At 45.6% G+C, this 11,186-nt stretch overlaps 1 protein-coding gene across 1 annotated transcript in view; it reads left to right on the top strand.

Annotated features, from left to right (window-relative positions):
- prune (prune exopolyphosphatase) overlaps positions 1–11,186 on the top strand; it is a gene marked incomplete at its 5' end in the record, with an annotated part of 20,145 nt that overhangs the window by 2,406 nt on the left and 6,553 nt on the right. The window contains 1 exon segment of the mRNA XM_024261054.1: positions 896–1,080. Coding sequence (XP_024116822.1) covers positions 896–1,080 — 185 coding nt within the window.

Raw genomic sequence — 11,186 nt, 5'->3', positions numbered from 1 at the left:
CAGGAAGGCTGCTTACACCCTCTGCATCAAAATAAGACACTTCAAGTCCTTGACAGAGCTGGAAGCATCGAGGTGGGCGGGGCTGTTCAGCTCCAGTACGACTCCAAGAGGACGCTGGAAGTCCCTGTACAGGTTCCCTGTTGAAAAGCGTGCAGCTGATCTCCAGTGGAGGATCCAAACATCTCCATGATCTGATCCATCCCGGATTCTCTCACAGAGCCTCAGATCTTCATCTCTGCTGCCTCCAGCTCCGCCTCCTGTCTCGAAGCTCCTCCCACCACAGTCTTCTTCACTATGGCTTTGGTCACACCTGAGACCTTCCTCCACCTCTTTCCAAACTTTGTTGTTCTGGAGTCCCTGGCCCAGAACCCCGTTCCGGGGTTCTCTACATCTAAAGACAGGTGGACACAGGTGGTCTTCTGAATGTACAGGTGGTCTTCTGAATGTACAGGTGGTCTCCTGAACGTACAGGTGGTCTCCTGAACATACAGGTGGTCTTCTGAATGTACAGGTGGTCTTCTGAACGTACAGGTGGTCTCCTGAACATACAGGTGGTCTTCTGAATGTACAGGTGGTCTTCTGAACGTACAGGTGGTCTTCTGAATGTACAGGTGGTCTCCTGAACGTACAGGTGGTCTTCTGAACGTACAGGTGGTCTCCTGAACGTACAGGTGGTCTCCTGAACATACAGGTGGTCTTCTGAATGTACAGGTGGTCTTCTGAATGTACAGGTGGTCTTCTGAACGTACAGGTGGTCTCCTGAACATACAGGTGGTCTTCTGAATGTACAGGTGGTCTTCTGAACATACAGGTGGACTCCCGAGTTTCCTCCAGGTGGACCACACTCTAATTCTGCAGTAATCCCACCTGTCTGACCTGCATCTGTTTCCTTCAGTTCCGACTGTGACCTGGAGGACGCTGTTGTTGAGGTAATTGACCATCATCACCAGGAGAGAGAGTCCAACCCCACCTGTCCTGTTACCGTGGAGACGGTGGGATCCTGTGCTACCTTGGTGACTGAGCGGATCCTCCAGAAAGCCCCTGAGATCCTGGACCAGCAGCTAGCTCAGCTGCTCTACGGTACGTCAGGTTTCAGTCTGCACACATTCAGAGCTGAAGTCAGCAATGAAATAAGCCTCAGGATGGAAGAGCAGCTGTGCAGAACACCTGTCAGCTCATTACAGGTGGAGGAGAGGGGCGGGGCCATGACAGACGTTACATTTAGGGGGAAATGTGTCCAAGGTTCTGTTTGAGGAGGAATCATGAAACATCCAGATAAACATCAGCTGTTGTTGAGATGCTGTTGTCACACAGGAAGTTGAACCACCCTCACCTTAGTCACATCCTGATCCAGTCTAGGAGATCCAGTCTAGAAGATCCAGTCTGGAGCAGGTGGAGATCTCTGTGGTTTTACAGCACTCCTCTGTAGGCAGTTTTTGCAGAAATCCTCTCTGCTGTTTGCAAACTTACTCAAGTTTTCTGTAAGCTGTTTTTCCCCTGAGCTCAGACGTACTGCCCCAGGGTACTCTCTGTCAGCTGTCCTCGGGGTGACCTCACGAGACCCGGCAGAAACCATGACTGTGATGAAACCGTTCCATTCACTGTTGAACTGAGGTTGTCGTTCGGCTTATGACCTCACCTGAGCCTCACCTGAGCCTCACCTGAGCCTCACCTGACCCTCACCTGACCCTCACCTGACCCTCACCTGAGCCTCACCTGAGCTTCACCTGACCCTCACCTGAACTTCACCTGACCCTCACCTAACCCTCACCTGACCCTCACCTGACCCTCACCTGAGCCTCANACCTATGTAAAGATCATCCTCATTATCCTTGTTTGAGACATTTTCGTTTAATTTAGTTGATTTAGTAATGGGGCAGATAATAGAAGTTTTCTTCTTTCTGCTACTGTTCATTTATTAACTGTTTTTATGTTTATATAGTATCATTCTGTTGATATGTATTGTTACTAAATGATTTTTTTAAAGTAGGTACATTAAAAAACTTAAAAAGGTTTAAAATGGTTAGAGAATGCCAAAACTGTAAATGTACAACTATTTTGAAAATGAAATTATTTTCATACAATTTCAGATTTATTCAATTTATATTGCAACAACGAGACAGTCTTTGTTATCATAAACCTAGTACTAAAGTCTACATTGTTATGATTGTGGTCATCAAAACCCACAACAGTTCAGAGTAGACTAAGGCCTGATCCGAATACTCCCCTTCTCCCTCCCCCTTGATTTGAAGTGGCAGTTGAAGTCAAAGTTGTGTCCGGAATTATTATTTTTTACGCTACACACTCCAAACAGTGGGGCCGAAAGTCCACTATCGCGAGAGTAAACCGTGCCGCTCTACGAAGCGCTTTTCTTCACTTTGATACGCTCTGAACCACAGAAGTTTACATTTAAACGTAAGTAATAACTTTATGTGACAGTGTGACCTTTTTAAATGTATAAAACTGCTGTTGTAATGTATATTCAACCGCTGGAAGCTCCGCGCTAACGCTAGCTTACCGGTGATTTGGATGACGTCACTGAACGAAACTCACGTCGGAAATATTTTTTACCACCCTCAGTTTGGAGCAAGCACGGAGGGATAAACAAAGGCGGAGGGCTAAGGAGGAGTGAGAAGGGATAGTATTCGGATCGGGCCTAAGAGCAGTGCATTATTAAATCGTACCCCTTCCAAAGGCAGCACTGGTGTCTAATTTATGCACAAAAGTATTAACAAGTTGCCCCCCCTCTTCAATTGGTCATCATGTGTAATTTTGTCTCCAACATCAATGAATTTTCTAGTATGAGTAGAAAAATATTTTCAAACTTGTACAAATATGAATAAAATGTGCTGGACAAATTATTTACCACACTATACTTACATTTATCCAAAACCATTAGTCATTTAAAATCATCTTGTAATTTCCCTATCATTTACTAACATTTCATTCAATACACTTACCATGTAGTCTTTGAAAATGTTGCTTGGGTCTTCACTGAGATAAACGGCAAGGGCCTTCAGGATACAACATCTTCTTCCATCAATGGAGTCCATCTAAAACAATAAAAATTATTTATAAATTGGGGGTAAAATGGGATGTAATGCAACAACAAGGGGAACCAAGCCAGGGTCTCATTGTACTGGTCCCAAGCCCAGGTAAATACAGAGGGTTGTTTCAGGAAGAGCATACTCATAAAATCTTTGCCAAAAAAATATCCGAATCAGACCCTATGATATTCATAAACTGGATTAGTTAATAAAGACTGTCATTGGTGGTGTTCACCAACAGGGTGCCGGTAGAAATTAGACAAGAGTTTGTCAAAAAAGGAGAGAGGAAGCGTGCTCATAGGAATAGAGACAAAAAGAAAATTATTAGTGTTGGACTGAGAGCAGACCGTTGAGAATGATATGACAATAAAAAATATTTTAGGTCACGATGATATACATNCACACGTCCCATCCTCCAAAAGAAACGTCCCGTTTCTAAATAAAAAGAACTTGAGGAGTAACATATAACCGAAAATAAAAAAACAATGATTTTCATTCCCTCGATTCTCTCTGCTGACCCCCCCTGAATCAAAACATCACTTTTTTTTCTCTAAGTGCAGAAAAAAACAAAAACATATGCAATAACACATCACAATAGAACAAAATCATGAAACCGTGAGGGGGGTTTCACCTGCCGTCCGCTGCGGGAATACCCAGGGACAACAACCGAACTGTCCTCCTGTCCAGCGTTCAAACAGTCCCTTTCAGGGAGTCCCCCCTCTCTTGGCTGAAGAGGGCCTCCATGATGCCTGTGGACGGGTGAAGGTGCATGAGTGGTTCTGTCAGACACAGCAGGTGTTGGCAAAGTGTAAGGCTTTAGTCTGTCATGATGAACCACCAGGGCCTTGTCCAGCAGGTCATAGGGGTTCACAATACGGTAAGTCAAAGCAGCCTCCCCACCTGAAGTCAACACCTGTTCCACTCGGTAAGGGCCTTTCCAATGGGGAGCCAGCTTTGTGCGACTTTCAACTGGATTGCTGAGCCACACTAACGCACCCACTACAAAAGGACGGTGACAGACGTTCTCATCATGGTAGAGTTTTTGTTTTTCATGTGCCTCAGCTGCATGAAGTCTGGCTGCACCGAAGGCAGCACTGAGACGAGACACCAATGCAGAGGCATATGCCGGGACGGACCCAGCACTGTGCAAGTCCAACAACCTATTTGGGACCAACACATCAGCTGGAACACGGGCCTCCCTACAATGCATCAGATAAAAGGGACTAAAATGAGTACTGGAGTGTTTGGTNAGACACCAATGCAGAGGCATATGCCGGGACGGACCCAGCACTTTGCAAGTCCAACAACCTATTTGGGACCAACTCGTCAGCTGGAACACGGGCCTTCCTACCATGCATCAGATAAAAGGGACTAAAATGAGTACTGGAATGTTTGGTGGTGTTGTTAACAAAACACACAACCTTCAAAAAGTCGTCCCACTCACCCCCATGGGACAGCAACATTTTGGCCAACTGATCAATTAGCGTCCTGTTATGACACTCAACCATGCCGTCGGATTTTGGATGGTAAGGGTTGGTGCGGGTCTTCTTTATCCCCATCCACTGACACAAGAGCTGAACCACCTCAGCCTCAAACTGTCGCCCTTGGTCAGTGTGAAGGGTCTCCGGGACTCCATGCACCAGCACATAGTCCTCAAACAAACAGCGAGCCACAGTCTGCGCAGTGTGGTTGGGTAGAGCATAAAGGTTCACAAATTTTGTGAAATAATCCTCCACCACCAAGACATATCTGTTTCCCCTAGAGGTCACCGGAAGCTCTAAAATGTCTGGTGTCACACGCTGCAAAGGACAGTTAACTGATGAGCCTCCCATGGGCGCCCTAGGCTTGGGAGCAGGACACCTGCGTGTTTGACAGGCCCTGCACTGCTCACACCACTGCCTTATGTCACGCAGCATGAAAGGCCAGTAATAAGACTGCCTTGCTTTTACCAAACTCTCTCTCGGCTGAAAAGTGAGCAGCAGCCGGTCCACCATGTAACTGCTCCAGCAGATCAGGATTCATCCCTGAGGGAGCTACTATCTGGACATGTTTCTTGTCATCTGAGGAAGACAGGACAGTGCGACACAATAGCCCATTTACTATAGACAGTCGACTAAATTCAGTCCATAGCTTTTTCAGCCTGATTAATGACCCCCTCCCGCGCACTGGGGGCGGACCTGACCAACCCTGGTTCAACCAAGCCACCACGACACTAATGTCAGCATGCTTCTTCTGTAAATGCTTAAAGTCTGCATCATCCACGCTAAGAGAGGGTAAGTGGGGCTCCTGTTCAGTAGCAAGAACACAGGCCGAAGACGAAACATTCACCTCACCCAAAACAGGGGGAACAGGCCTTCTGGACAGCGCGTCAGCATTTCTGTGTCTCACACCTTCTTTTTGGATGATGTCCAGTCAATCGGATCAAGTTCCAAAACCCAGCGACCGCCACGTCCTGAAAGATCGTGATCAATGGACATCTTTCTGAGCCCAAGCAGGGGTCGATGATCTGTGACAATAGTGAAAGCAGACATTCCCACATAATGCTTAAACTCCCGAACAGCCCATACAACAGCACACAATTCTCTCTCAAAAGTGGACCATCGCTTTTGAGTATGGGTTAAAGCCTGACTGGCATACGCCACCACACGCTCCAGACCTTCAACCACCTGAGCTACAACAGCCCCAACTGAATGGTTCGATGCAGCAGTGTATATTTTGAACGGCAAAGAAAAATTTGGCAAGGTCACCACCGGTTCAGAGGTAAGTGCCCTCTTCAGGTAGGTGGAGGATGCTTCAGACTCGGCCGTCAATTCAAAGGGCACGTTCTTACCTGCCAGGTGATTCAATGGGGTGGCATGATCTGAAAAGTTTTTCACAAACCGCCTGTAATATGAGCATAAGCCCACAAAAGCTCTCACTTCAGACCGTGTGGGGGGAGTGGGCCAACTTTTCACCTTGTCTGTTTCGTGGGTCTGGCTGGAGCCTGTCTCTGGAAACGACGTGACCTAAGAAAACCACGTGATCTTTGGCAATAGGACATTTTCCAGAGTTCAGCTTCAACACAGCATCCCTGATTCTTGTTGAAACCACTTCTAAGTTGTGCATGTGATCTTCAAATGAGCTGCTGTAAATCAGGATGTCTAAATAGACCATTCAAATGTGCCATGGCAAGCCTCGTAGCACCAGCTCCATCATGAGCTGAAATGTGGCAGGAGAGTTACTGAGACCCATGGGCAGGGCACGCCACTGATAGAGTCCCCTGCCTGTCGTGAACGCTGTTTTCTCACGATCTTCCTCAGCCACTTCTACCTGCCAGTAACTATTAGAAAAACCAAGTGTGCTGAACCACATGGAACCAGACAGGGGATCAAGGCTGTCATCAACTCTTGGCAGCGGGTGCGAGTCTTTAATCTTGATGGAATTCAAGCGACGGTAATCAATGCAGAAATGCCACTGGCCTCCCTTTTTCTTGACCAGCATCACAGGTGAAGCCCAGAGCCCTGCTCTTCTGAACCAACCCTTCAGCTAACAGATTTGACACCTGCCGTTCAATTTCTGATTGTTAATTCGGAGACGCCCTGTATGCACGCTGTTTAATGGGAGCATGATCACCTGTACGAATATGATGCTTGACCATTGTGCCACGACCAAGATCCCTATCAGAGGAACAGAAAACTGAGCAAAATCTACCCAAAAGGGCAGAAAGTTTAGCTCTCTGCTCTTCAGTAATTGGGGAGTCATCCAAAGTGAAAGGCATAGCAGCTGGTTGGGACTGAATAACATTTATTTTGGGACAGGCAGAGAGGGCCCGACCTCAGCTGGAGTTAACGCGTGTAACTCACCCAAATGTAGTCCCTGTTTCAACTCGACAGAGTTACCAGTAGGGTTAAGGACCCGGGCAACAGAAACTCCCCCTTTGACTGCTGTCACTGAATGCGTGACCACCAGTCCAATCTTCTCTGAAATATTGGGCTCCAAGTAACCGTCAAATTCCATAGCCGCTAGACTTGTGCCTGTTGAACAGGAGACCGATACAGGGACCAGAGCTTCACTCAGTGGCGGAATAGTCAAAACGTTGGCCAGAGACACGTTACAACACAAAGGAACCTTTTCCTGACCTCGCAACAGGGGAACGCAAACATCCCATAACTGAAGCAGACCATTTCTGGGGTCCAACAATGCCTGGTGCTGGACCAGGAATTCCCAGCAGCACCCCCTGTAGGAATTCACGAAGCACATAAAATGTGTGTTCCCAACATGTAGAACCCAAATGAAATGAAACTGAAATCGTGCCCGGAGTGTCCAACATTTGTCCATTAACAGCATGAGAAAGAACATTTTTTTTCTTTAGAGGTCGGCTCTTCAATGAAGGTACTGACATGCGAAACCCTTCACTTATGAAGCTCTTGAATCCATCAAGATTCGAACCTCAGCACCTTCAACCACCCCTCTCACATAAGACACAGGGCAGTTAGCAGCATCGACCTCATTCACAGTTTTATCCTCATTCTGATGCGTGTCATCTGAAGAAGGACACGAGGTATGGGTTCCAACTCCCACCTTAGACACATCCTTGCGATGTTCGCTGTTATCACGGTGTCGCTGAGGTAGAAAACGCACACCTCGTTTTCTGGGAGCTGAATCCGGGGAGACTCCCCATCTTGGGCTGGGGCTCCGAGCTCTCCACCATGTTGAATCAGAAGGCGATGAATACCGCTGGCGCCTGGGAGCCTTGTACTCCCATTGTGGGCGGTATGGCTCTCGGTCTGGTCCCGCCAGAAAACGCCGGAACTTTTCCTCTCATTGTCCCACATCTCCGTACTGCGGGAATGCTGCTATCACGAGCTGACTCACATCCACGGCGAACACCTGCAGGCTCTCCCCCGCCGCTTGGGTCCGTGTCGATAGGCTGGTCCTGAAGCGCTCCAGCCCCTGCCGCTGTCCGAAAGCTGCACCCAGCTTCTCCTTTGTGGCTTCGTAGTCCGACTTTACAAAGTCCAGGAGGCTGTCCCACAGCAGGAACGCAGCCCTACTAAGGCACATGGGCAAAATCCGCGTAAGTTTGTCTCTGCAGGTCCTGCCCGCTCCCGCCGACAGGCACCTCCAGCTGTCTGGTCCAACACTGAAAACCCTGTCCATCATCTCCAGCAAACGACACAGGCAGGTAAATTTGAAAGTCCGTGTGGGGAAAATGCCAGTCGAAACATCCCGCGCCGGGATTAAATGGGTCTTCGTCCCCGAGCCACATGGTGAACAAGCTATCTCCGGTGGGGGAGAGAAAAAAAAAATCGCTACTATGCTGTTAATCAACGTCAACGCGCGGCTCCAAGTCACTCAATTCACCACTCAACATAAAAAAAAAAATAAATAAAATGCTGCCACCAATGTAGCTGGCCTCCCTTGGTTTGGTGTAGGGTGGTGTAGTTGAAGAGAGTGAAAATAATGAAGCTCGGAGACACTTGGAAGATCTCTTTATTAATAAACACGGTCTGTGCAGCACAGTTTTCCTATATTCTCACTACTGTAAAGGCAATGGTAAATACGCAACATATAACAAACCCAGAACACTTTATAGTCTGTTACAATAACAAACTGAGTTGGAAGCCACACTTCAGACACATAGAACTAGTGAAGTCCACTGTCATCTCTACAGTTTTAAATGTGTTCAACTCTTGGTGGCTTTGGCTGCACCAAAGGACTAGGTAAACATTTCTTCTGTGCCTTTCCAGAAACAGAAGCTAAATGAAAATATTATTACTCCTAGACCTCTCAAGTTAGCATTTTTAAATGTCAGGTCTTTAGCTGGAAAAACATTTTTAATTAATGATTTTATCACTGAGAACAAAGTTGATTTTATGTTTTTAGTTGAAACCTGGTTAGATGAGAATAGCAGGGGAGCAGTTCTCACAGAGTCAGCTCCTCCCAACTATGGTGTTAACAGTGAGGAAAGAACAAGCAGAAAGGGCGGGGGGCTTGCAGTTTTGTTCAATGAAATTTTTCAATGTAAAAAGTTATCTTTTGGAAACTTTCCATGTTTTGAATACGAAGCCCTACAGCTGAAGGCCTCGCTCAAAACCATATTTATAAATATCTACCGCCCCCCTGGATACTGTGCAGAGTTTAACCTTGAGTTTAGTGAACTGCTGTCTATAATTTGTCTTGATNTTCCAGCATTAGTTTCTTGTAGGAACTTTCTGAGAGGAGCACCACATGAGTTTTGTTTTTAAAGATCGCCGCTCGCCATCCTGCCATTTTAAGGAAATACTTTTTCCAAAATCTTCGGATCTAAGGTAAGTTTCCTAAAGAAAAAAAATATGTGCATGCTTGATTGTTGTTTGACTTCGCACCACGAATCAGTGGAGTACAGATAATGTATAGTTTTGAAGATATTCGACGATTTAGGTTGTTTACTAAAAAGCCGCTCCAGGCTACAAAGAAAAACCCCCGCCGTGACGATGCTGACTGCAGCTAATCGGCGTTGTGCATGCTCTTGTTTTTCTTTATAGATTACTGTGTATTCAGTCATTTTAGGATGATTTGGTAAAAAACAAATGGGATTTCTCTCAAATTATCTTCAAGTTTGTTCTGATTATTGACGAGGATCAACTAGCATCACTTGGAGACAGTAGTCCCACAAAAATCTTCTAATATAGGCTATTATGGGGGAAGGAACAAACCTGAATATGCTTACTGATTACTTGTCTCACTGCCATAAAGAAGTGGAGTAGCAGTAGTGAATATTTTTGAGGATGTTTGACGATTTGAGTGACGAAAATGCAATGCTCTAAACACGGTGCACCTTGCCCATCCCCACAGGTGTTCAAAATGGGCTTCCCATCCCCACCTCTACAGGTATTCAAAATAGGCTCACCCATCCATCCCCACCTCTACAGGTGATCATGTTGGCTTGTTTTTTGCCTCGCCCGTCCCCATGTCCACAGGTGGGGGTAGTGGACTGCTATTTTGTATTTATAGTAATTGTAGAAATATTGTGGTGGACGATAAATGTGATTTCTGTCAAATATTGTTTTTTTTCCAGACCGATACACCTGTGAACATGAACGTGGATTCATTTTATGGAAAGCTGAACCTCCAGAGGACAGCAAGGACAGCTGCCTCAGTGATAGTGATGAGGAATACACTCCTGTACCAGGTGACTTCCAAATCATTTTACTGAGTTTTTCAAAACAAGATTGGGGCAGTTTTGGATCAGATGGGCTGATCTGGGCCAGACATGCATTGCTAAACATTGAATGTATAAAATAAAGCAATAAAATTGCCTGCATTTGTCTAATTGTTTTGTGTTTTACGCATTAGATCACCGTGGCAGCAGCAGTGACTGCACCTCTCCATGCACAAGTCCTGCAGCTCCTCCTACAAAGAAACGGAAGAATGTCGCCTGGAAGACTGTTGAGCAGCAGAACTCTGCCTAAGAAACTCTAGTGTGGGAAGATGCCCTTCCCAAAGCGGACACCATAAGAATGCCTTATGGTGTTCCATGTTGAATATAGTGTAAATAAATGTGTGACACAATAAAATTTTGTTGTTATGAAGGATGGGAACAGGTGTCTTTCCTTTCCTTTAAGGCCTAATGTCGACAATTAGCGACAAACCTAAAACTATATCTAAAATTTGTTATATATTTAAATTAAAAATCTCAACTTAATTAAGCATCTAATTGAAGGCAAAAAAAAATGATTGTATTTTTTTTTCCATGATTAGAAATATATTCAGAGGAAAGAACAAGCAGAAAGGGCGGGGGGGGTTGCAGTTTTGTTCAATGAAATGTTTCAGTGTAAAAAGTTATCTTTTGGAAACTTTCCATGTTTTGAATATGTAGCCCTACAGCTGAAGGCCTCACTCAAAACCATATTTATCAATATCTACCGCCCACCTAGATACAGTCCAGAATTTAACCTTGAGTTTAGTGAACTGCTGTCTATAATTTGTCTTGATTTTGACTGTATAATCATGGCTGGAGATTTTAACATCCATTATGGAAATCTTGAGAACAAAGCTACTAAGGACCTCATAAACACTCTGGACAATTTGGGGTTGACTCAACATGTAACAGAGCCCACACACAACAGAGGGAATATTCTTGATTTATTGATTTCCAAAGGTCTGAACATCTCTAAG

This window comes from Oryzias melastigma, unplaced genomic scaffold, assembly GCF_002922805.2.
Source record: "Oryzias melastigma strain HK-1 unplaced genomic scaffold, ASM292280v2 sc00541, whole genome shotgun sequence".
Classification (NCBI taxonomy): domain Eukaryota; kingdom Metazoa; phylum Chordata; class Actinopteri; order Beloniformes; family Adrianichthyidae; genus Oryzias; species Oryzias melastigma.
This window is presented reverse-complemented; position numbering and strand designations above follow the sequence as displayed.